The 27,350-nt window shown below is 40.1% G+C and overlaps 1 protein-coding gene and 2 non-coding genes across 3 annotated transcripts; all 3 read right to left on the bottom strand.

The window, feature by feature from the left end:
- Positions 1–28: 28 nt before the first annotated feature.
- On the bottom strand, positions 29–2,107 carry bet1 (Bet1 golgi vesicular membrane trafficking protein). The gene is made up of 4 exons (XM_034094359.2): positions 1,920–2,107; positions 1,636–1,742; positions 1,238–1,294; positions 29–700 (listed from the first exon to the last, which is right to left on the bottom strand). Exons 1-4 carry the CDS (start codon positions 1,936–1,938, stop codon positions 545–547), a joined length of 339 nt encoding a protein of 112 aa, XP_033950250.1. The 5' UTR covers positions 1,939–2,107; the 3' UTR covers positions 29–544.
- Positions 2,108–8,250: 6,143 nt separating this feature from the next.
- On the bottom strand, positions 8,251–8,322 carry trnae-uuc (transfer RNA glutamic acid (anticodon UUC)). The gene has a single exon. It is a non-coding gene; the product is annotated as a tRNA-Glu (tRNA).
- Positions 8,323–9,993: 1,671 nt separating this feature from the next.
- On the bottom strand, positions 9,994–10,065 carry trnae-uuc (transfer RNA glutamic acid (anticodon UUC)). The gene has a single exon. It is a non-coding gene; the product is annotated as a tRNA-Glu (tRNA).
- Positions 10,066–27,350: the final 17,285 nt, after the last annotated feature.

Genomic DNA, 27,350 nt, shown 5'->3' on the forward strand with positions numbered 1-27,350 from the left:
ATGTAAATCGCACACTGACACTGTTCAATTAATCTCATAACATGTGTTTATTTACATAAAACAATACTATCTATCCTATGTATGGATGCCAAATGTTGTACTTTATCCATTCATTCTTAAAAGCAAAAAGACTAGATTATTGGCTTTGAGTGGCATTCTATAACTTAATGACAGATTTACTATTAGATCATGTTTACCATACAATGTGTTAATGACTGCATTAAGGTTATTTACACAGGAGTATCAGTTGTAAATTGTCTGATAAAGTACACCAATTGCGCATTCTTCAGATACCACATACCTAGTTCACGTGGTCCATTATTTAGACCGTGGTTTATTTGTAAGGATTCAATCATACAGCATCAGAAGGACTTTATCGAAGACTACATTTGGGATTTTGAAATACTCAGACACACGGGCACATGTGTAGCTGAGGGAAAAAATCCCTGCGTGTTCTCATCAGCATTATGTTGGTTTGATCCATCAGCATGGCACAGGCTGGGGATGAAGATGAGGAGTTAAGAAGTTCAACTGGGTCCTCCTATCACCTCAGCTTGATGAACCAGTACAGGACGAAGAAGACGAAGAAGCAGAAGAGCAGCATGTAGCACAGCAGCTTGGTCTGGCTGCCTCTGGACAGCTGCTTGACTCGGCCGATGGTGGCACCCAGCAGGCCGCCCGTCGAGTCAAAGTCTGAGTCCTAGTGTGGGAAAGAGGGTTATAGAGAGTTTAAAGTCCAGGCCAGCAGCAAACAAACATAGTGTAACACGCAGACCCGAGATTACTCCAGTGACTCTCGGAGCAGTATGGCACTATTCAATGACTGAACTCAACTCGGTTTGAGAGGGGAAAGCGTTCTTTTTAAATCCACTTCATTTATTTGAGCTTTTTTTTTTTTAAAGTGACATGAACTTTTAAATAAAAAGAACCCAACAGTATAACATTGTTAAAATAACCTCTCTCCATCAGCAGAAACATTTAAATTATACTTCCAGATAATCTATGAATAAAACAATCAAATTATAGCATGCCAGTCATAATACATTGTGTTAGTTCTTATTTTGTGGTCAATACTTCTGTACATAAGAATTTAATCCTGGACTTTTAATTGTACAACGTTACATTGTAATATGTTAACTTTGACTTAATACTCTGAATAGCTCTTCCACCAGTTATATACTCTTATGCAGTGTTTTAACATTGTTCAGGAAGAGACGCAACATAAAGTAAAACTCACCATTTCATCCAACATTTTATTCTGGTATTTGACTTCTGTCCCAATGTCGATGGTAAGCTGTTAATATCAAGCAACAATAAATATGAATCATATGCACAGTAGCTCATGTAGTTACACTGTGGCAATGAAAGTATTAAGTCCCAGGCTCCTTCAACAGCTCAACATAAATATATTCAAGACAAAAACAATAATAATAATAATGAAAAAATAAACAGGAGGAGTAAACTATAGACATGTTAAATATAAACAAATGTCCTTACGGGGACAATAAAGTATATCGTAATAAGATGAGCTAAAAACAAAATGTACCTTTATCAGAGTGGACCACACAGATCATGTGCAGTATATTCTGCTAAACCAAATATAAAAGCATTAATCAACTACATTTAGTTACTTACACTTTTCAAAGCGTGGACTTTAGACCTCAATCCCTCCTGTAGATGTTCATTTTCCTCTTCATACACACTGTAGCCACTTGCTACATAATTCCCAGGGCCTCCTTCACCTGAATGAAACGATAATTAATACACAATCGGTTGGCTATGTTGTCCTTACTGTAAATTAGCCCTGTAACGTTTCACAACAATATCAACAACATTAGCTAACGTGAGCTAGCTTGTTTGCTAACTAGCAAGCAAGCTAGGTATTAGCTTTAAATTAAACATGTCCGTCTGTCTCTTACCCGCACCAGCGCGTCTCATCTTGAAAGGCTGACGGTACACACTGTCCGGTGGTTTATGTAACGTGTACGTAAACAAATGTAGACCGAATAAGCTAGAAATGAGAGCTAACAGTAATCAAGTAAATATGGTGAGTTAGTGCATAGCAAACGCCACGACATCATACGGTGGCCGAGGAGGACAATCCCTGTGTGACGAAACCGCATAATCCATGTTTTGCAAAAAAGGATTGACAGCCTACATGCAAAGTAAGAACACTGCTTGGTATTTTCAAATGTAATTATTGTTTTAACACTGATTGAAATCATAAGTCGTACAAATAAGATGAGTTAATTTAAAATAAACTATCTGTTTATGCAGTTTATAGTTGATAGTGTGTAGAGAATAGCTATTTTCACGTTGAAATCATAGTTGAAATAACAAAAGAAAATAGCATGTGAGGACACACATTTATTAAAGCCAAATTACACTTAGCAGCAGACTAACTCTATTGACCTGCCTCATGTGCATGCTGTAACATCAATAGATCCACATTTATATACATAATTATATTTAAGTTAATTATTGTGTCAACAGTAAACATAATCTTATATCCAAATAATGTGACTGCTGTCATGCTTTCTTTCAGTCTCATGGTGATGTTATTTGAGTATTATCAAACAATTCACAATCTCTGTGATATAATATACAATATCTGTTACGGGAGCAAAATAATAATAGATATTTTGTAGGTGTTCGGATCAGGGGGTCACGGGTTCAAACCCCACTGCAGTCAGCATGTCGTTGTGTCCCTGGGCAAGACACTTCACCCCACATTGCTCCTGTGGGGATTGCCCACAGTATTGAGTATGTAAATCACTTTGGATAAAAGCGTCTAACAAGTAACATGTAATGTAATGTAAAATACAGATAATAATGTACAAGTTACTTCTCCTTCACACCAAAAACGCCATGGTCCAATGCTTGATTTCCATATAAAAGAAAACAAATATCAAGGCAAAGTGCTGAAAAAAAAACAACACATTTTCTCATTTCGTCACCTTCTTAAACTAATGTCATATTTTGGAGAAAACGTTTTTTTTGCCTAAATCATCTCTTCTTGATGCTGGCCACCTTTGGTAAAATTGCCTACATCCTTATTGAAAAGAAAGTGCTGTTCCTACCCTGATAGTATAATGGCCTATGTCAAGAGTGTGACTTAGGCAATATATTTAAAAAAAATAATTGCTTAAGTCACATTGTCTTGTGACTTAGGCCATTTGACAAGCTTTACAAAATGGCTGCTTCAAGAAGAAAGAAAAACTAACAGATAATGTAGCTACTGTAGCTCCATGAAGCTTGCACACATTTCCCTCTGGGACAATACAGACTCATCTAAAAACGAATCTAATCTTTCAAAACTAACGGTTACAATTACAGCATAATTATAAATAAGGAAAACTACATTTTGCATTTGTCTGTTTTAATTCTTAATATTGTCCTTTTTCCACATTACATTTCCATCTTATTAGGAAAGATTACATGTTTTTTTAACTGAATTTGGCCAAATAATATTCATTAAATAGCTTTAATGTATTAATGCATAGGACCACAGTGCAATTACAAAAAAAAAATTCACAATGATCACACAGTTGTGACCGTACGCCTACTTCTTTTTGGTAGGAGATGCACTTGACTTTTCAGACACCGATCAGGAATCATCCAATGAAAATGAGACTGTCGTTAAAGAGGTGGAGCAGCATGTACCAGGCCAATACACTGTGGGTGTTTCTCAATGTCGAAGACGCTTCCTTGTCCTCCGAGTCAGGTCCATCAGAGGCTAGGCAAGAATCATTCCTGGCTTTCGGAGAGCGAAGAATGGAACAGGCTAGCAAGTGTGCAGGTGTGCGTCATATGAGTGGCCCCGCCTTACATTTTCCGACAAAGATTTGGGGAATTGGTCCGTGCGTAAAGCATTGTGCGGATTTTAAGACCGCGGAGAATACACATGTGCTGCCTCGAAATTTCCAGCAACGAATTATGCCGGCCTCGGTAGAATTCCAAGGATCCTGGACATTGGAACAGTCCTTCGGCGGGACTCGAAGTAGTATCCTTGAAATAGTGGCTCTGGAGCAGCGTTACTCGACATTGAGAAACCCTGAGTCAGATGGAGCAGACAATAACCTAAACACTTTCATTGAAGAAGAGAGTGTTGCTGAAGATGCCTTAGCAGACCCATCCACACCATGAAGAAGACATAGATGATGATATTATCATTGACCCAAACTACAATCCATCCTCTGATGAGTCCTCTGTCCCTGAAAATGAAGACAGTCTGGCAGCAACTTCAGAACATTATGGTCCTCATCTAAAGGATGTGTATGAAAACAATACGATCAAAAGGAAACAACATAAATACCTCAGCCCAGAAACATGGAAGCAAAATGAATCCAAGAAGAAACATCTCAAAGGATACAAGGCCAAAGGTGGCAAAGAAATAGCTGCAAAGGCTATGGGCCTTCCCTGCAATTCGAAGTTCTGTCAGCGAGTCACAACTCGAGACTGTCAATCCATTGCAGAAGAGCAGAGGCAGTGGATATTTGAGAAAGTGTGGTCAATGGACAACTGGGAAGAACATCGGTTTTACGTCACCACTTTGGTCACAAAGGTTGCCATGAAGCAAAAGAAAGTTGGTGAGGGATCCAGGCGCAGTTCATAATTTTCCTACCAACTGAAACAACTTCAGGATGGAACAAATCTTAAAGTGTGCAAAGCTTTTTTTCTTTTACACTTGGTATCCCTGAAAGAACCATTACACTGGCTGAACAAAGACACCATCGACCATCACGAACAAGTGGCAGACCCGTCAACTACATCTGGCCCTAAGAGTGGCAAAAATGCAAAGCTGGAAACTGCTGTGACAGATTTCCTTCAAGAAGTTCCTTCACCCAGGCACAACCATCTCCCAACTACATCGGGAATCTCAACAGGCAGCTGCAACTGCTGAAGTTGACGCTCTGCCAATCAATGCGAGGAGGTTTCAGGACCTTCCGTCCATGAAACATGTCATGCCCTTCGAGTGTCATCAGCTTTTTGACAATTTGCCACATAATTACACACACACACACACACACACATACACACACACACACACACACACACACACACACACACACACACACACACACACACACACACACACACACACACACACACACACACACACACACACACACACACACACACACACACACCAAGATGACTGAGAAAGGTTCAGGGGAGAAACTGATTTAAATGGAAAAGGGTTAGCTACAATTAAAAACACAGCAAAGAAGAGCTGGAGGGAGTAGTGAGGAGAGGCACATGCCTCCTCAGGGTTTGATTTACTTGCCTTTTGTTTTATTTAGCTAAGAGTGATTTAAGTTGTACCTTTTGAGTTTGCTATATTGAATTAAAGGGCCAAACTGCCCTCTGTTTCCTGAGTCTCTGTATGCTCTTCTAGCATTTTAAACTGTTAGTGGCTGACCCAGCCCCATGGTCTGTCACAATAATGCGGGAAAGAGAAGTGCACTGTGTTGCCTAAATCACTTACTCCAGAAGTAATAAGGCCTAAGTCAGGTTTCAAATTGCCTAAGTCACAACAACATGTTCGTAAATTGGCCTAAGTCATCTAAATCTCTTATTTTACATAATTGACAGACAGTGTTATGTGTATGTCAATAGTCATATATTGTCATAACCTTTTTGTGTGAAATAATTAATATATATCATATATTCTATATTTGGTTAAGTTTTTTCAGTTTTTTGAAAAACTTTCAAATATGACTTAGGCCATTAGTTTAAGAAGGTGACGATTTTTAAAACACAGGTCCCAAAGAGAGAAACATAAATGGGTTAATCTCCCTTTGCTGAGAGCAACCATAGACTGTATATATGGGGAGCAACATATTATTATATGGAGAAAATTGCTAAGATGTTTCTTTTAGACAAAGACAGATTGTTTGCTTTGAACATTTTGAAATGTTACCACCATAAAATGGAGACAAATATCCTTTGTGGATTTAATAATGGGGCTTACTGACACATCCGTCTGAGCTGTGTAGGATAGAAAAGAGTTTCTCAATATTTCCAAAATCCTAGAGGTGCTATTTAGCCGTGATTAGCTGTCTTATCCCCTCATTCATCATCCCTCACCTTGCCTTGTGCCAATATTGCAGGAGACAGCTAATATGATATTGGAGATCACAATGACTGTCATAATGTTAATTTATTCCAGTTCAATATCTTATAAATAAATACAACTTTAAGCTTCTATCTACCATAGTGCATTTCAATGCCCTATCACTCATGTTTTATGTATCACCCAAAGGCTTTGCTGCATGCATGACCTTGACAAGCGTGTCCAAGAAACAGAGGATATTGATTGAACTGTGTGTGCATCTCATTCAATGTGGATCTGAGAGGATTGGATTTGTCAGATGGGTCTTTAGAGGCGTTTGGACGGTTGGAAACTGTTATTAATCTTCATTGAAACTCTGTGGACCCATAGCACTCCTGTTGCAATGATACACACACACACACACACACACACACACACACACACACTTTGGCCTGAATGTACACACGGTAAGCTGTGTGTAACAGCCTTTATACGAAATGTATACCATGTACATATGCTACCTTAAGTGTCTGCAGCAGATTTGAATCGTATGGGTTCAATAAAATAGTTTTCTGCAATCAATCAATCAATTATTTATATATATATTTATCTCAGTGGTCTTCACAGTTTGTACAGAATATCAGTATGACAATACGACACCCTCTATCCTTAGACCCTCACATCACAAGGAAAAACTTCCGGAGAAAACCCACAGTTTAAAGGGAAAAATGGGAGAAACCTCAGGGAGAGCAACAGAGCAAGGATCCCTCTCCCAGGACGGACAGACGTGCAATAGATGCCGTGTGTAAATTGAAAAGATAATACATTTACAACATAGGTAGTCCAAATGTTTGGAAATGCATGTGTGTATAATAGGAAGATGAATCCATGAGGAGTATCCATCCAGGACCTATGATCCAGGACCACAACCACGACTCAAGATCCAGGGCTCGCGATCCAGGACACAGGACCGCAGGATCATCCATGTCTCCGGATCCCGGCGTATATAGACACCAAAAAGAAAGACATTTGGGGAAGCTGGGTTAATCGGAACATGAGAGTACACAGGTATAGACAGAGAGAAGGAAGAAGTAAGATGTCCCCGACAAACTAAGCCTATATCAGCAAAACTATCTAATCAGCCCTAACTATAAGCTTTATCAAAAAGGAAGGTCTTAAGCGCACTCTTAAAAATGGATAGGGTGTCTGCCGCCCGAACACAAACTGGAAGCTGATTCCACAAATGTGGAGCTTGATAAGAAAAGGCTCTGGCTCCCATTGTACTTTTAGAGACTCTAGGAACAACCAACAACCCTGCATTCTTGGAACGCAATGCCCTAGTAGGACAGTAGGGTATAATGAGTTCTTTAAGGTAAAATGGCGCCTGCCCATTAAGGGCTTTGTAGGCGAGAAGAAGAATTTTAAATTCTATCCTGTGTTCTATAGGGAGCCAGTGTAAGGCAGCCAGAACAGGAGTAATGTGGTCCCTTTTCCTAACTCTGGTTAGTACACGAGCTGCAGCATTTTGAATCAGCTCAAGCGACTTGACTGACTTCTTGGTACTCCCTGATAATAAAGAGTTACAATAATCCAGCCTTGAAGTAACAAATGCATGGACTAGTTTCTCTGCATCGTTTTGAGGCAAGATATGCCTGATTTTTGCAATGTTACAATTTTTGCAATGAGTACAAATGTAAAGAAAGTTAAGCTATATATCAGACTTATAATTTGGCAAAAGTGTCTCAGAGACAATACTTGTTATGTCATCGATATCATAATCAAAAATACACTTTTTCTCGAACAGAGTAAAAGAGAGGATTAATACCTCTTGAAAGCACTTGAAATGTTTGGCTCTATGAAACCTGATGTACTTATATGATTCTGTTTTCTTCAAGGTTGTGTCTTCCTGGTCGAATGTACTTATTGTAAATCGCTTTGGATAAAAGCGTCAGCTAAATGCCATGTAATGTAATTGTATATAGTTGATATGAGGCATAACTTTCTTAAATCCCTTTGGGGAAATTAAATGTGTCACTGGTTGTTAATTTACAGACACAGGCACAAGGCCCACTGACATGTAATTGTTTTGTCGACATGTTAACTGTGTTTAGGTGCCTACAATCAGTAAGGGTAATCTCGCTCAAAGAAATCAAATCAGGGTTGGATTCATATTCTCTCTCTCCCTAAAACTGTAGTTCCCATACCGGGAGTCGAACCCGGGCCGCCTGGGTGAAAACCAGGAATCCTAACCGCTAGACCATATGGGACCTGAGGAACCACCACTATCTTATCAACCAGCTTTCAAACAGGGGCAACTGGCTAACCTGGTTCTTTCCAAAGTTAAAACAAGCTACTGGCTGTATTGACAACTTGTATCTTGTTTGTTTGATCTGTACAAACACTGTGGAGAATCAAGCCTGAAATGGGCCTGAACATTTGTTGTCTGGGAATAATTGTCAGCCAACCTAAAGGCCCCTGCAAAGGAATCCAGGAAACTATATGCATGTATTTTATGTTGCTAAATACTTTATGTTGTGTTGTTATACTTTCTGTTTAGCACTTGCGCTATAAGGTGCTGCTTTGCAAATTGAGTTATATTTAGACAGAGCTGGGCTAACTGTATATCCCTGTATCTAGTCTTTAAGCTAAGCAAAGCTAATATAAGCTACAGAAACCTAGTCCAGTTATATATTCATCATACATGAAGAGTGGTATCAATCTTATCATCTTACTCTGCAATCAGCAATCATTTATAAATATGATCGAGTAAGAAAATAAATGGCAGAAAAGATTGATGAGGGACTTATGCATTGGCTACTCTGCTCATCTATTTATGGATTTATTTTCTTCCAATACTTGATCTATGATGGCTCAAGATCAAAGGGATACTCCCCAGTCAGTTAAGTATGCTACCATTTGGTGAGAGGGGCTATAATTAGCTGAAAATGAGAAATGCTCATAGGCTATCTTTGTACCACATGTCTCACTGGATACTACTGATGCTTAACAGTATCTGGCTTGCCTTGATTAGCATAATTCCTCCAGAGAAAGGAGCAATGGATGAGTCAGATGATGGAGGAGTCACAGTGTAGAAGGAAACATGCTGAAGGATAGATCAAGAGGATGCTATTGTGCTTCATACTATTAGTCTCAGGAGAAAGGATTTTGATTCCCACACTTAACATTGCTTTGAACTGCAGTTAAAAAAATTCTAGCAGCTCATTAGCCATGCTCAGAAATGATTTGGATCCTGAATAGATGGATGCATTGTTCAGAATGAGCCTAAATCTGCATTCATTAGCAAATGAGTTTTAATGAGGTTAGAACAAAACTGGGTGAGTTGGGAGACAGTGAGATAACTGTGAATGAGAGGATGGAGGCTCAAATGAAAGACAAGCAGCAAACTACATAAAACGCCTGGAGCCCCAATATTTAATTATTAGATACATTACCTAAACTCTGTTAGATATTGTGAAATGAAATTTCATGATCCATTTTTTCATTTATTGTCTTTTTTCATAAAACCTTTATTTCCAGTGTTTTTTAATCTCACCTTTCAGGTGGGTTTGTTACTGTGCCCGCCCCTTCACTTCTAATCCAATCACCTGCGTCCTCAGCAGGCCAACGACCTCCCTATGAGCCAGGCAGATCCTTTTGGCTACAACAACTAAAGTAGGAGTCTGCATGTTTTGTTTTGCAGAGTTTTGTGTTTTCCTTAAACAATTTAGAATTGCAACACCAAAGAGGTAACATCATAATAACGAGCTAACGTAAACATGTTCATGATAATCTGTTTTGTGTTCCCCGATAAATTGGAAAAGCCCATCGACATGTAATAGTTCGGTTGAGATGTTAAACGCGTATAGGTTAAAGTAATCTTGCTCCAGAAACCAGATCAGTGTTAGATTCATGCTCGCTCTCTCTCCCTAAAACTCCAGTTCCCATACCGGGAGTCGAACCCGGGCCGCCTGGGTGAAAACCAGGAATCCTAACCGCTAGACCATATGGGACCTGAGGAACTACCATTATCTTATCAACAAGCTTTCAAACAGGGGCAACTGGCTAACCTGGTTCTGTCCAAAGGTCAAACAACCCTCTGGCTGTATTGACAACGTGTATCTTGTTTGTTCTGTACAAACACGGTGGAAAATCAAACCTTTGATTATACTCAAAGCCTCAAAGTTTGAGGCTTTGAGTATAAGGACAGAGACAACACCACATGGCTCTAAACCAGGGGTGGGGAACCTCCGGCCCCGGGTCGTTTACGACCCGCGAGACAATTTGATACGGCCCTCGATGTAACACACGCAAAAAAGAAAACAAATTAAGAAATCTAGACCGCAAAATAATTAAACAAGCGAGTGCCTGTTTTTCCTGGCCAAGGTCAGGGTCCTTGAACACAACACGAGCCTAACGTGTCATCACGTGGTATATGTCTCGTCCGACAGGGATTTAGAGCTGCCGGAGAGCAGAGCACCAGCACCCCGCTCCGGGCCGGGACTTCACAAATGTCAGTAGTCATAAGGAACCGTACACATGCCGCAGTTTTTGCGTGGCTGTGTCTTTAGTTGAAAGCCCAGTGGCGATCTGTTCATCTGTCATACTGATCATACAGTCAATAACTTTGTTGTTATTAGCATCTGGTTAGCTAGCTATGCTAACGAATATAAGAAGCTTTTTCTCCAACCAGTGAGGTAAAGGCACATCTTTATATGATCATTATAGTTATAAAAAAATAAGAGAATAAAGTAAACGGGTATAAAATACTATATGACAGTAAAAAAAAAGTTGTTATTAATAAACGAGAATACAGTTTGAAAGGGGAGTGATTTTCAGTTTCAGCTTCCAGTTCTGTTTCATATGGGTGTTGAGAGATGTATCCATAGATCTACTAATGTTGCTCTCAAAGTGCACCAGATGTATGCTTTTAACTTCAATATTTAAAAAAAATAAATCTTCCCGGGGGAACATGCCCCCGGACCCCCCTAGAGAAGGTTAGGTCCTCCCCCCCACACTTAAATCATGTTCACATGGATAGGAAACTAAATTGCACACATCTTGTGTCCATATCTTTCGTTTTGGTGGTCATGCCACAACTGTGCACGTGCATGCATGCGTGAGTCATGGCAATATATCTGGATTAAGTGGTTGCTTTTTCTTTGCACAGCATGAAAGAATGGCCAAATGAATGGGCTGTGATTTTAGTATTTTTAAGCAGACGTCAATCATTTGTACGGCCCTCGGAGGATGTTGAAAAAATTGAAATGGCCCTTGAGAGGAAAAAGGTTCCCCACGTCTGCTCTAAACCAAGGGAAGCTAAACTCCAGATCACTAGCATGACTTTCCTGAGCTCTGAAAGGCTGGTGTCTACTGGGAAATTATGGAGGAATCTGTGTAGATTCTCTGTAGACATAAAGCACATTATGTTCAATATTCTGCAGCATCATAAATGCCATACTTAATTTTCCACATGAAAAGAAAAGCTTAAGGAGAAGCTGTCTTAAAACAGAGCGGCATCTGCCGTCACGCCTATAAGAACATAAGAAAGCCCTCTGTCAAACCTTGTCTAAATACGTTCTCTGATGAACAAATGCAGATATTGTTGGGGAAATATTTTCCAAAGCCCAACACTTTGACCCAGTTTATCAGTTCATACTGTCCTGACTGAGCACACGCACCTGTAACCTTGGCTGCTGTGCTCTCAGTGTTTTGTCTCCCTGTTCCTGCCTGTTGGCGTCAGCTGATAGAGGTGTTATGATTCTATCTTGTTATGCACAATGTTGATTATTCTCTCTGAACTAGCTAAATACATGGGTCTGGGGTAGAGTTCTTCAGAATTGACGTGGCAACTCTACCGTGAAGTCAGAACCTCTGGCTCGTCGACTTGTTTTGTGAATTCTCCGGCCGAAGCTCCTAAATAAACCCATCAGTGTTTGACATCAGAGCTCCAGCTCTCCCTGTGTCTCCTTCCTGAGTCGGTGACTCCCACTACACAGAAGTTTCTCCCACAGATATGTATGTCTTTATAGGGATTCAATGTGTATTTCTTTAGGTTTCCTATTCCCCCATGTATTGCCATCTCGCATTATGTTGTGTAATTCTAAATCATCAATGGCTTTTGCAGGAATGGGTACAAACCATTTCTGCAAATGAAGCACATCACATGTCAGCGACTTACATTCAGTACTGTGGGCAATCCCCACAAGAGCAATTTGGGGTGAAGTGTCTTGCCCAGGGACACAATGACATGCTGACTGCAGATGGGACTTGAACTTGCTACCCCCTGAATCGAAGGCCAAGCACTCTATCCACTGAGCCACAGCCGCCAGATAATTCACATTGAGCGAAAGAGGTTGGGGGAAGATCATGGCAGGGACGTTCCTTTCTCAAATTCATCTATTTAATAGCTCACATTTGAGCTTCATGTTTTTTCCGTGCGGCTGAATTCCTTTAGGGGATCCCCCGTCACTCCTAATAACCAAGACTATTACTCAAAGTGAAATAAGTTGTCACACCGTTGGATCCATGGGATTATTCACCTCTCTTATCCGTGTGTGTGTCCGTGTGTGTGTGAGCACCCTGACAACCCCCCTCAAATCCTGTGGAAATTTACAAATACTGATCATATGAGCTTCATGTCTTGTTCACATTGAGCTTGTTATGACACTTACACGGATTCCCTTGACAAAGGAGATGCAACAGCATTTACAAATAAAATGAAATATTGATTATTTTTAAGCGTTGCTAACCCTGCTGGGAACTGTATTTAAGTGGCTTTGTTTTCATTCCTATTGTGATATTGACTACAGATGCCTTTTTATAAAATGCTGTTTGAAGTGAATTTGATTGCAGAACATTAATGTCCTCTAATCTGAGCCTTGATGTAACATGATCTGACTCTCAGGCTTGGCCGGTTTTCCTGTCACTCTCTTTCAGACATGCACACACGCACATACACACACCTCTAATAGTCAATCTTCTCTTCTCTATCTGCACTTAATGCAGAGCGTATATATTATCAGTGTGCTGAATGAACAGCGGTTGGGAGAGAAGATATAGATATGTGAGCTGTGTGTTTACAATGATGTTGGCCATTGCTTTTGCTATGGTTCACTATGGAAGGAAACCATGAGACCATATATGGAAAATACATTCATATTTTTTCGTTCCATTATCAAAGTTTATAGACTGAACATTCTGCAGTTTTTGAACACTTATTCGAACTAAATTGCTTAAACATTTGATAAGCCTATTTTCTTAAGTGGTTTAAAGTTTGCTTGGTCACCTACTGCCCTCAACGAACAAGGATACTTTGCAGGACACGCTCTCCTGTCCATTAGCTACACAGATGCATTGAGACTCAAGGCCACTGTAGGCTGTTTAGCTCAACACATGATGTAAGAGGATGTAAGTGATTCTACAGCTGGTGGAAATGATCTTGCATTATGGTAATCATGTTGAAATACCTTGCATCATTTGCAGCACAGATCTTAAAAGTAACAGGACAAGTTTAACACAGACACTTTAAAATCCCTTTATAAGTATTTATTTTTAATTAATTTATAATGGGAATTATACACTGAGAAAAACCCATTGTTCTTTTAGTCAGACACCTTGGAGGAAACATGGTATTGTCTAAGGCCGTTGAATGAGCTAGATGCCCTGGTTTAAAGTAAAGACATATAACCATACTATATAAACTAGGTTTTATTAAATCTCAGCATATAGTAAAGCTTGTCATGATTTTATACAGGATAGGCTGTTTCCCCATTACTTTTATCAGAATGTATCATAACCTTGTATTTCTAACAACATACTAGTCTGTCATTTCCTTGATTCAGGCACACGTTTTTTTCACAGGATGTTTGAATGTCACCGCCTGTTTTGGGAAACACTTCCAGTCAACAGCAAATATTTATAGACAAAACAAATGTAATGGCCTAGTATTATATTATTTTGGGACATTACCTCAAACAGAATGAAGATAATGTACTTAAATCTTGTCTGCCAAGCAGGTAACACATAATATAAGTACAGATAGAGGAACTGGCTAAGCAGCAACAGTGAAGAAGGGTCTCTCTAAAATCAGGAATTCATTGAGTATGTATATAAAATAAATGCTTGCCATATACTGGTGTGCAGCAATGCATCATGGCCACCAGAAAGGAAACAGCCCATAATGGTCTGTCTACACAGTGTGGCACGTATCAATAAAAGCCATTGCTTTTATTGGTTTCGATTGCTCTCCCCTGTCTGCAGGATCACGCGTGGTGTTTAAAGTCACCCACACACAACTGCATGTCTGAGTTTCCCTGCTTTGTAACTCTTGTTTACAAAGTCTAAGAAAAGAACAGGGTGCGGTAGAATACAATTCACATACTTAAGCAAACCTTATAAAGATGTTGATTTCATTTGTTTGGGAGTCATCCAAGAAACAAACAAACAAACAAACAAACAAAAAAAGGATGTGAGGAACAAAGAGTTTTCATTGTATCTTTCTACCCTTTTCAGGGTCAGGGGGAACAAGCAGATAATTAATCATAATGATGAAAAGGCATGTAAGGCACTAATTAGCTTCTTCTGTTTGTTCACTCGAAGGAGAAAAGTTTACAAGACCAAAAGGAGCAATTGAGCTGGGTGAGTCATCAGCCAGCCAGGAGCAGATTGAGCTTGTTGTCCTTTTGATTATATTGAGAAAACGTTTCTGTCATCACTCTCGATTCCTGCAGCCAAGTTGAGCCATTTCATTCCAACGCGGTCGGACAAAAGCATCAATGTGCAAGCTGGTTTTGCTCTAGCCTATTTTTCATAAGCAATTCTTCTACTCTCAATGAAATGGTGGAGAGAGTCCTGGAACTGACCGCACGGACGTGCTGGTACACCGCTGAATTATTCGCTGCTTCCACAGATCTGACAGCTTTCTATTAACCATCATGAATGGGATTTATTTCGTCTCAGCAAAAGAGCAAACTACACAAAGCCTACCCTGATGTGAATTCCATTTTTAAGGCTTACTGAAACACCAACAACCAAATCACAATGTTCTGCACTGCTGTGTTCTCTATGTTACCAGAGCTTTGGTCTGCTGCCCCTCTCCTCCCTGCAATGTGTCACCGCGCTGCCTGCCTTTGTCCTGCTATAATTGAGTATCAGCGGGGCTCAAGTCCAGCACCCTCTTGCTCGGCATTACAAGCTTTGACAAGTAATTCATAGTTTGCTGAGTAGTGCTATGAATTACTATACGGTAATCTCCCTTCAGGGATGAGGCATAATGTCAAACCTCCTGTTTTGTTGCGCCTGTAGAATACTCATTGTGAGCGAGGCTGGCCCAGGTACAGTTTAGGCATTTATGTCCAGGCGGGGTTTGGGCAATGTTTGAAGAGCGAATCCCCCCTGAATGACCAGAGAGGCAGATATGAATTACAATGTGGTGACCATATGGTGGACATAAGGAGGCTTGTTTGCAGGTTTCACACAGGGAAGAGCAGAGCAATCTGCTAAATCTGGCAATGTTTGCTTTTGCATGCATTGTTTATTACAAAACAGTATTCTCACAACACTATAGTGCAAATATTGTCACATTGCTCTGTGACCTGCATAAACATTGTGCCACACGGCCACAGTTTACTGGGATAATGCCCATTTTAGTCAAAACAGAAAGCCACACAGCTGAGACTAACCCAAGGTTCAAGGTTCAAGGTTCTTTATTTGTCATACAAACATAGCTACAGAGTAGTTATGTCGATGAACATCTTAGGTCACAGGCTTCTCCAACAGTGCAACACAATAATACAGAAAAACAGAAAAATATAGAGGTATTTACTGCATGTCAATTCAGTCTTAATTTCCTTAATACTCTTTTTTGATTTAATCATGTCTTGTCTGATCTTATCTTGTTTGCCATTTAAATTAATCCTACAAATTGGATCCATTGTTTTTGCCTTGTTGGCATCATTTTGAGCAGCTCGAGTAAAATGTCCCCAGGTTTCCTAACTTCATTGATAGAATCCTGTAGAATGCAAAACCATCACAATCAATGAATAACATTGGCAAATTAAATTCAAGATAAGGAACAGAAATATGTATTTATTGAAAGTTATACTATTCTCACTTAAACACCAAACACTTAAGCACTGGCATTCTGCTGTTGAATATAACCCTTCAATTAATTGTATAATGGCTTTAAACAGAATATCATATCTGAGCCACAGTCAGTTATCAAAGTAGCTTTCATAATGGAAGTAGGCCTTTGTTTTCTGAAGGTTGACTAAAGTTATAGAGTGACTTTGAGTTCACACTACCACCCTCTGAAAACACCCGGTATCTTCAAAAAAGAGAAAATAAGTGGAGCAGTCGGATCCCATGCCGCCTTTTTCTATAACATCCTGACCCACTTTCCAGACTATAAGAACTTTAATCTGATTATATAAACCAGCACAGGTATTAGTGCGGCAGCATTTTCCAAAAAGAGTGTGAAGCTGAGCGTTGAGCGGCCCAGACCAAGCAAGGAGGCAGAGGCAGAACGTCCAAAAATATAACCCGGCGTGGGCATTTATTAAAAACATGGCATAAAGTTCACAGTCTCAATCCTGCTGTTCTCTTTGTCCACATCCTGCAGCCACAAGGATCTCACACACACACCCAGCCCCTCAACAGAGCCTAAATACCCACACTCCAATCATCACAACAAGACACAGGTGAGGGAGGAGGAGACAACACAGGACACCAGGTGCACACAATCATCAGCCACAGACAACATGTACTGTGCAATCACGCCAACCAAGTGCCCTATCACCCGGCCTGAAGCCGTCAGTCCATAGTGACGAAGCCACCTTCGTCACAAAGAGCCACTGTGACATGTGTCATAGCTGAGATGGAAATCTAAAGCCGTGAAAAAATGATTTATCTTTCAACTAATGCAGCAAGTGTATCAGGACATGACTGTAATTATAGAGCTCTGTTTAAAATCACAGGGTTAATGACTCATTCCTTTTATTGTAAAGATCACAGCACTATAAGATCACTAGTATAGCTGGAATCTTTAACCATGATTGATTTTAAGATGATCCCATCACTCACAATGCTGTATTTAATCATCCCTTTCTCTCTCTCTTACTGAAGGAAGATCAACAGTGCCCCCTAGTTTAATGTATGAGAGAGATCCTTTCCACTGTCCGTGCTCTGAAGGAACCTTCACTCATAATGCCAGGGCATATAATTAGATAGTCTGTACATTAAGATTGATTGACATAATGAGTGATGGACACGGTCAGTGTGCTTCTGCTGTGTCAGTACAGAGACATCAACATAATGCTGTCAGGAATACATTAGGCGTGACCTTCATGGATATGTCTCTGCTGGTAAATATTTCTCTAAAGAGTTACACGTATACATGGAGAGAGTTTTATTTCGACAGACACATCCTAATTAGACCTAGGTCAGCTCTTCACAGACTTGTTAATTCCTCAGATGGCAAGCAAATGTTTTCCCACCTTGCCTTGCTCGGCTGAGTCATCACAGCACCGTCAGGAGAGGAAACAAACTGAAATGGTTTGCAGAAAACTATCTAACTCTGTCTGTCATTTGGATTCAAGACTGACACAAGTCAGCCTGGGTCTTTAGAATATATTTGTATATAATGGGTTTTCTGCAGCATATAATAACTTTTCAAATGGAAGCTTTTAGCTGGCATTTTTCGTCCATCTTTGTTTGGTAAAAGGAGTCTCAAGGTCAATTTAGAAAGTTGAAACTAATTGCAGAGTGTTTGTTTTTAATCAAGCTGCGAGACAGTGTTTTAAATGTCAAGGGTACTTCTGGCACGTTGAGGTCTCCTGATACCCGATGTCAGAATTTCTGATTTGTGTTGTGGCGACACCTGGAAGCTGCTAGACGTCTTATTGCTCATCCTGATTGTCAGTATTGTAATTTCCGCATTATGTATTATGTATATATTCTGTACACATGGCAGGAAGAGATGTCCCTTCTCACTTGCTCTACTCGAAGTTTCTTCAATTTTCCCAAGTTAAATTGAGTTTTGGAGTTTTTCTCCTGATGTGAAGTCAGGGTCAAAGGGCTGTATGCTGAATATATCTTAAAGGCCCTTGCGGTAATTTGTGATTTTTAATATTGAGCTGAGAAATTGCCTTTCTGAATTTCGCAAACAGTCGCAAGAAAGTCTAATGGTTAGCTATGAAGTACTGAATCAAGAGTTAAGACTAGCAAGGTACCTATTTCACAGTATATCTGAGATAGAAATGTGAAACATATGCTACCAATATTGAATTTACTGCACATATCATTGAAGTAGGACTGTATGTGTTTGCATCTTTTGAGTAAAACATCTGAACTAACACTGAAAGTCACAGAGAAATGTTTTTTTTGTGAAGTAAAAAGATTGGCTCATGCAGCTTAAAATACATAAAAGATAAGAATAGGATAAACCCTCATGGAAAGCACCCATTCAGTTTGTCCGAGGGTTTATTCAGACCAGGGAAATGGTGAATATTTTTTAAATAAGAGAACATTTTCAGGGGTGCTATTTCATCTTCAAAAGTCATGTTATACTGTGGACGATATTTCCCTCTCTCCTCTCCTCTTGAGAGTTTATGTCTGCCTGCTGTATATTGAACATGCTGCATTTATGCAGAATTGAAAGCACTTCAATGAAACACATTTTTTGAAGTCGACGCATTTTTTTTCTTTTCAGTTAGTTCACAGAAAGGACTCCAAAGAGGAAAATTCACAGATATGAGTCACTATGCGCCAACTGACAAATGCCCATGCATTCTAAAAGTGAGAGATTTTACTGACGTTGTAGAAGGTCAAAAAGTGCAGAAGGTCAACATCAGCTGCAAGAATACAACACACAGTTTATCATGCAACTCCATGATGTGAATAAATACCACAGGGTAATGAATTGATCCATCACCTCTACTGAACTGAGGCAGGTCTAATGGTCTCATGCAGTTATCAGCATGCACACAGAGTACGTAAATGGATCCATGGGCTCCAGCCCATTTCCTTCTGTTCGTGGCTCTCAGGCAAACTCAATAGGTTTAATGTGTATCCCGAGGACACCCCAAACAAATGCAACACAATCTGTTTGTGTGTAAGTCAGAGAGTTTCAATATCCCAGAGTTTTATTGATTCACAGATTACCGAGTTCTCTTTTATGACTTGCAATGATGCTTGTTGGAGGATTATCAATCAGAGGGTTTGATGAGACGACATAAAGATGTTTTTCCCTTCGTTCCCTGGATTTGTAGTGGTCCTTCTGCAACAAAAGCTTTACATTCAGTGTGTACAATCTTCTTTTATTTGTCTCCTGAATTTTCTGCGACTGTGTTCCAGCAGTGGAGATGTGCCTCAATTTCAATTCCATTCTGTTTTCTTGTCACAATACATTTAAACATGCCTACGTCAGATCTGCAGGCTCGGGGACCCGACAACTGTTTGTATAAGGGACAGATGGTTGGGTTGAGGCGGTGGACAGAGGAGTCATAGTGAGGATGACGGTAATAACATTAGAAAACAAGATGCAGGCAGATGCAGCTGAGGCCATAATGTGAGAGAAAGTTGAACAGTTCAATCGAAGGCCTTTTCCATTTTGCCTCCAAAGCCACTGTATCTAATCTGATCCTCTTGTCTCTGTGGATTTCTATTCAACTGTTCACGAAATCCCTGCTTTGAAGTGGACACAAGGCAGTTGTATAAGACAATGCACATGAAGAATAAATGCAAAATAGAGAGACACAGACCATTTAACAAACACAATATGACATCCGTGCTTGAATGTAGCCAAAGCAAATGTGGCTGGTTCTGACTGACGGGATTATGCTGTGCTGTCACTGACTGAAAGACAAGGACTTTAGATTGATTAGTGAAACTTCTGTGGGTTTGTTCAAATCTGTCATGCATGCATGTCAATCAATTAAATTCAATATTGTCTATAGCTGCTTAATCTTTCTCCTGTGTGCTGCTTTCTGCTTGGAAGGTAATTAGCTCCTTATCTTCTATATACCCAGGTTTTACTCAGGTCGGAGCCAGATGTCACAGAAGACAGAGATTGTTCCACTGTTGGTTACCTGGACCAAGCTCGCTGATATCAAATTCTAAAGAAAAAACATAATTGACAGAGCAGCTTTGGGGTGAAAACGTGTAAAACTTCAGGATGGATTCAGTCTGCAAGCTATTCCTTTCAAGGAAATGTAGTATCGCATGGAAATGTGTTATATATAGAGCAACTGGCAATCAAAACGTCAGATAATCATACAGATGTGGCAAAAAATCAACATCTTAGAACACTGGTTGTGTAGCACATGCCAACATTTCACTATTCATTTTTTAATTATTGTGCTTAGTTTTGTATAGACTCTTTTTAAGTATTGGGGGTCTAGGCAAGTTTCATTTAGATGCCAATTTGATACGTACAGTATACATAAATATATTTGGTTTTTTATTATTCAAGAACACCATGCATGATTTTAAATACAGTTTTGCGTAACAAGATTGGCCGATTTGCAACTTTTACAGTGAAATTAAACCTACAGTAGATAGAGACTTGATTTCATACAAAGGTAATACTGTTTCTTTCAATAAATAAATTGAACAAAAAAGTATATTGTAGATTAAAATTGGCAGTGGTTTGCGCTCTGAGCTCCTTTTAAATGTGATTTGATGGGATAATAATGCTTAAAATGTACTGAATATTGCCTTATTACTGAAAAACAACACAATACCTACTAAGTAAGCAATTGTGTTTTACCTCAGCGTTATGGAAATCCAATGAATAAGTGACTTAACTTGAGAGTCAGTTTCAAACCAAACTACGTACATGTTTTCTAACCGCATACTGTGTTAGGAACATGAGGTCTTCGTGTCAAATCAACACTAATCACCTGAGGGCTGGATATGCCATGGACTTTCAGAAAGCTAATCAAGTGTTTGCACACTTCCACTCAGGGTGACCAGAGGGAATCAGGCACTAATGGTCTTGACCCAGGACTGATTAAAGTGCATCGAGGACACAGGACTCTCATGCCCCTTTCACACCAACGTGGTTCCAGTGCCGGTTCGGAGCTAGAGCCTGATAAGCACCGTTTTTTTCTGTTCACACCGCAGTGGAGCCGGCTCTAAGCACCGAAAACCGGTGCTTACCAAGCACCAACAAATTGTCGGTCTTGAAGCAAGAACCGCATACGATATTGGGCTATATAAATAAACATTGATTGATTGATTGATACGTCACACTTACGTCGGAGGGGGGCGAGATTAACCTGAGCTAACAGTTTATGGCGAGCAAAGTGACTATAACGCAACCACACACTTGTAAAAAAAACACACTTTATAAAGTCAGGCAACACTAACCAGGCTTAGTTTGATTCTGTATATTTGTAACTTAATTTGACCATCCGTTCGCTGTTATTGATCATTGTGGAGAGCAGGCAGACGTTTTGTTTTGTATTATAGCAGCTATCGGATGGAATCAATACATGGGCTGCACAGGTTGTCATGTCCGACTATCACAAGTAGAATCATAATGAAAAATACGCCGGTAGAATTTGCCTGTAGAAAACGGTTTATGCTACAATAGGATAGCAACAACAAGTAGTCAGGTTAGCTTCGGTTGCTATGCTAACATCAGCCATTTTATACCAGAGAAACTTTCATAACAGCGTTGTGATGCCAAACGGCGTCAATTCAGACTGACACACATTCACTTATGGGGAATTGGGGATATGTATCAGCTGCTTGTGTCACAGTCAGACAGTGAATACTTGACAGCGGCCGTGTGAGTTAACGGGAGAATAAACTACGGTGGAAGAGTAGCACTGCAGCGGTCGGTAAATGCCGCTGAAACACATTAATAAACAATAACCCCCATTGTTGTTGCTGTGAGCGCCGTTGGGGAGAAAATCAGCGACGCAAACGGTGACGTCATGACGCAGCAGCGGCAACACCAGTCGGGCTCTGGGCGGTGTGAACAAAACAGTGGCTGAAAATAAAAACCGGTTCCGAACCAGAAGAGCACTAGCACGGAGCTAGAACGGGAACCGCGTTGGTGTGAAAGGGGCATCAGTGTGACGCTAAGGGACACAAATCTATTTGTTTGTGTCCTAAAGCTATTCATAGATTATTAAAGGCCTCCTATTATACTGTTTTTCATCAATATTTTACAGTTCTCAGATGTATACAAACATGTCTCTGAAGTGTTTGGCTCAAAATACCAAACAGATCGTGCATTGTAGCATCCCATAAACCCCTCTGTTTCAGCCCTGTTTCAAAAGTGCTGAATCTCTGGGCCTTTCTTATTTCTCTAATTTCCCCTCCTCGACTCCTCGAATTCTCGGTCCTCCGGTAGTGACCCGGAAATGGATTTCAACGCGCCATGTTGAAGGACATTTCATTTCTCTAAATGCACTTCGAGGATCGAGCATCGAGGAGGCTCTCTGGAGGAGCTATAATCGAGGATACACTGATGGGGTCCTCCGCGGATTCTCCGCGGATGTATTTCCGGCAACAGTGATGTTTAAAAGAGTCATGACGCACGGCCAGACTTATCTCAGCCAATGACAGCTCTGCATGCATCCCCTGGATATTATTTTATTAACTGCTTTCATTGCGACGCGATGTTTACAGTGATTTAAGTGGGTGGGGGGGGGCCACCATTCGAACTATGTCCGAAATATGCCATTTATTTATGTATATTGTTGTGGGAATGGAAAGATAAATGAAAGAAGGCGGATATATCCATTTAACATACAGTAGCCTATATGTATGTTTATTATAACATTGTTCTGTGTGTCAAAATGAAAGTCGGTCCACACACCTATCAATCATCAAACCGTGGGGTCTTATTTCATTGATTTCTATCAACACAGGGGGAGGGGTGATCTAACCGCCTTCTGGAAAAGCTTCACAAGTACGTCGGTACGCAAATGCGCTTTGTGACACAAGTGACGGTAAGCATTTCAGATTGTTGCCGCACATGCGTACCTGCGTAGGCCTACCAGTTACATTATGTGCACCTACTACAGAAAAAGTATTCTCCGTCGGGAAAACACCACGCCATTATCTTGATTCTGATTGGCCAGAAGACATTATCAAAGATGTTCTATTGAGAAGACGATCACTACGTGACAAAAGTTTTCAAAACCGTTTCTGGTCTTCGGTCTTTCCAGACAAGTGGCTACTGAAATCAATCTTACTAACCGCTGTTCTCGGCGCAAGTTGGCGGACTTTATTTTGCTTACTTTAACATCATTTTTCATGGTGGGGCTAAGCCATTTCTTGGTATGGGTGTAGCCTACCCCAGCCATACCCTGGCGCTGCCACTGGTGGGATGTATGGGGCGGGCCATTCTGCACATGCGTTAAATGCGTTAAATATTTTAACGCAATAAATTCAAAAAATGAATTACCGCCGTTAATGCGATAATTTTGACAGCATTAATAAATATATATGTGCGTGTGTGTATGTCCGCATCTGTAGACTGTTATTGTCTCATTATACCGCACTGTCAATTAATTAAAGTAAATATATAAGTCATCATGAACACAGTTCTGTCCATCAGACAGAGTGCTGTGCCTCCTGTCATCATTAATCAACGTCTCTTTAAAATGACCGCTCAGAGGAGAGGATTTATCATTTCTCTAACCGCCTGCTGCTTCCCCTCCTCTCTCCTCGGTTCCCCTCCTCGACTCCTCCGCTCGCATCTCCTGTGGGCGGGACTAAGACACGAGGATAGGAGTCGAGGAGGGGAGTCGAGGAGGTGAGTTAGATAAATTAGAAAGGCCCATTAGCCACGTTCACACTGCGGTACTTTTCCCACAAAGGTTCATGCGAACTTAGTTCATGATCGCGTTCACACCAAAAAGAGCCGGTACTAAAAGTAGTTCATGCGAACCTTTTAATCCCCTCGAAAGTCCCTGCTAGAGAGCAGGGGCTTTCGAGCGGCTCTTTTTTGAGAAAAGAGCTATATTTCGGATTGGCTGGGCGGATTGCAAACCACGCCCCGTAAAACTCCCAAAAAGCTTTGTGAAGCCGCCATTTTATTATCCTCGCATTAGCATTATTAGCATTATTAGCATTAGCATTAGCCCAGCGCAGAAACGCAGAGAGACTAATTTATGGCAACACAAAATAAAACATGGGAGCGGTGGAGATGAGGAGGTGTCGGCGTTCTGGTGATTTACTCGGAAGGCTTCAGTAGAAGCTGCTGGGACTCCCAGCAGCTTCTACTGAAGCCAGTCCCCAACTCCGGGGACTTCCGGCCGGGGACTTTGGGCGGCAGTATACGCCGTGAAGTGACGTCAGCGGCTTCATTTGCCTAATCCACTCCCAGGGACTTTTTCTGGTGTGAACGCGATCTGTACTTAGTTCATGCGAACTAAAGAGTTCGCATGAACTAAGTTCGCATGAACCTTTGTGGGAAAAGTACCGCAGTGTGAACGCGGCTATTGTCTGTTACTTTAGAGGCTGAAGACTTTTCTTTTTGTCGCTGCTTTTATTTGAACTATTCATATCTTAAACTGCACTGTAACTTTTATCCATGTACTTTTTCTTGTAATGTTTAATTGAACTATTTATATTTTAGACTGCACTGTAACTTTTATCCATGTATTTTTTTCTTAATGTTTATTTGATTAGCTTTTCTTTTTTAATGCTTAATGTCATTTTTTTTTTTTTTTTTTGTAAAGCACTTTGAATTGCCTTGCGTTGAAAAGTGCTCTATAAATAAACTTGCCTTGCCTTGCCTTGCCTTGCCTTGCCTTGCCTTGCCTTGCCTTGCCTTGCCTTGCCTTGCCTTGCCTTGCCTTGCCTTGCCTTGCCTTGCCTTGCCTTGCCTTGCCTAGATGAAAATAAGGAGCCACTCCCCACGCCCCTCTGAGGGATATTTGGTTAAAAAGAACACAATGGTGCTCTAGGAGGAGATTCAGGTGATAAGGTGGGCGGGTCTTACTTTGGTTGGTTACTGGCTATTGGGTACACAAGCCAAACAATCGTTATGACATCATAAAGTGGCCAAAATCTGATCAGCTCATTTTCAGACGGGTTTTTATATAAATGGATCAGGACAAAAAGTGCGCGAATATTTTTTCCTGAAACTTTCAGAATCTCTTTACACAGAGGGGACACATGTTGATGTATAAAATACATGAAAAAGTGGATTTTGCACAATAGGTGACCTTTACTGTAACTTAGTTCTCCACTAGTTTCAAACTGGTGGTCTTCTAAATCTTTTAAACATGCAAAGTCTTTACAGATTTAAATCAGTAAAGATGTATTAATTAATTTAAAGGAAAACTATGAAGCACAGTCCAATCAAAAGTAACTATATCATCACAAACTGTGACATAACTTTCATAAAAACAGTTTTAGGCCAAACCAAACATTAAACTTCATCCATTTGAAATATTTCAGGCCCTTCATATTTTTCCATATTTTTGATTGGTGATACAAAAAAATCCCTTACAAAGATAATAAATAATGAAAATAATGTAATAGATCAACATTATTCCCATTTCCGACAGTAACAACATTTTTGATTGTGACAGTCCGATCAATGTCAATCAATCCAATCTGTTCATGTTGTGATTTGAATGGGTTACACTAATTTCCTGTATGTGTAAACTTGTTGTAAATGACTGAGCTTGTGTTCATATTCCTTGAAAGTAGAATCTCAAAGCATACTGCACTGCTGTTCCTGCAACATATCCACCAAAGTGCCCATTACCCAGCAATTAAAATAAAATCTTTAGAGCCCTACAATTCTTTATTGCTCCTCAAGGGCACACTTTCAGCTAACAGAGCTAATTACCATATGCATGATAATCTAATGTCCTGATGGCCCACCTGTCTCTAGCCCACTGACCTGTGCCCCTTCCTCCCTTACGTGTGTCTATAGTTCTGTCACTTTTCAAAACTAATCTTTATGTATGGATGCTGTCGGGAACATCTGACTGCATTTGCAATTCTAATGTATGCAGATTTCATTGCCTTATAGAGTCTCCTTGTGACTCTTGAGTGACTGAAGAAGACCTTTAGTAAATACAGCTAAGCTGGGGCAGGGGAAGCAAACACGGGGAAGACTTTCTGATCATATCATACATCAGGCTAGATTCAAGAGCAGCTCATCCGGAGAAATGAATTTAAAATTAGATCAGACATCTTATTTCTGCTTTGAAAAAGACATCTTACATCACAGACCACATATGGATTATTTTAATACACTCATGTGCCACTTTTCCGATATTGGTATTGTTATTGCTCTAAAAAAGCAGACAAATCAGAAGAATTATTGGTGGTTTTAGGATGATATGAAGTGAGAATATTGCACCTAATATAAAAAAGCTTAGGAATAGTGATATGTTCTGAGAGAACCCGCTGGAGCATTGCTTCAGTAAAGATGTCATTAAAGCGGTGTCAGTCAATGTCACACTGTTGGAATGGAAACCAAGACAAATATGGAGCAACTCAGGTAAAAGGCACAGTGTTGTGAAAGGAAAGGAGAGCTGCAGTAAGATGTGTAAAAGCAACATGGCCCTGCAGTATTATTTCATAATATCTATGTCATAGAGTTTATAAAACATATACAGAAATATTTCAAACTTGAGAAAATCACAAGGCCAAAATGTGTGAAGGTATTGTGAACACCATGACATATTAGTTTTAGTATCAGTTGTTTATTACCAATTCAGTTTACTTTTAGCTTGTGTTTGGTCTGCATCTACTGATGCAAAAATGCTTTACTGTACATTTAATTCAATTTAGCTGAATTGGTGATGGTGAACAGCTGCCTTCTGCATCTGAAAATGACACTTAAGCTGTGAAAGTGAATCAAAACAGTGTCAAGCTAGACAACATACCAATGTGCAGAAACTTAAATGTCACATTGTTCCGGATTGTCTCGCCACAATCAATTGACATTTTGTTGTTAGGGACCAAGCAGTAAGGCTACACGACACGGGAGTTATTTAAAGAAACTGTGTTTAACCCAGAAATCCCCCCAAACAATTATAAACCAAGAATCTCTAATAACTAGACGTGTAAAACACCTCAAATAAATATTACAACAACTCAACAGGTGTTAACTCTACAAGTCGACCACCTGCCACAATGACAAAACTGAGTTTCAACAGTCACATTAAAACAGTTACTAAATCAGCCTACTATCACCTAAAGAACATATCTAGGATTAAAAGACTAATGTCACAGCAGGATTTGGAAAAACTTGTCCATGCTTTTATCTTCAGTAGACTCGACTACTGCAATGGTGTCTTCACAGGTCTCACTA

Source organism: Pseudochaenichthys georgianus, chromosome 11 (assembly GCF_902827115.2).
Source record: "Pseudochaenichthys georgianus chromosome 11, fPseGeo1.2, whole genome shotgun sequence".
Lineage (NCBI taxonomy): Eukaryota > Metazoa > Chordata > Actinopteri > Perciformes > Channichthyidae > Pseudochaenichthys > Pseudochaenichthys georgianus.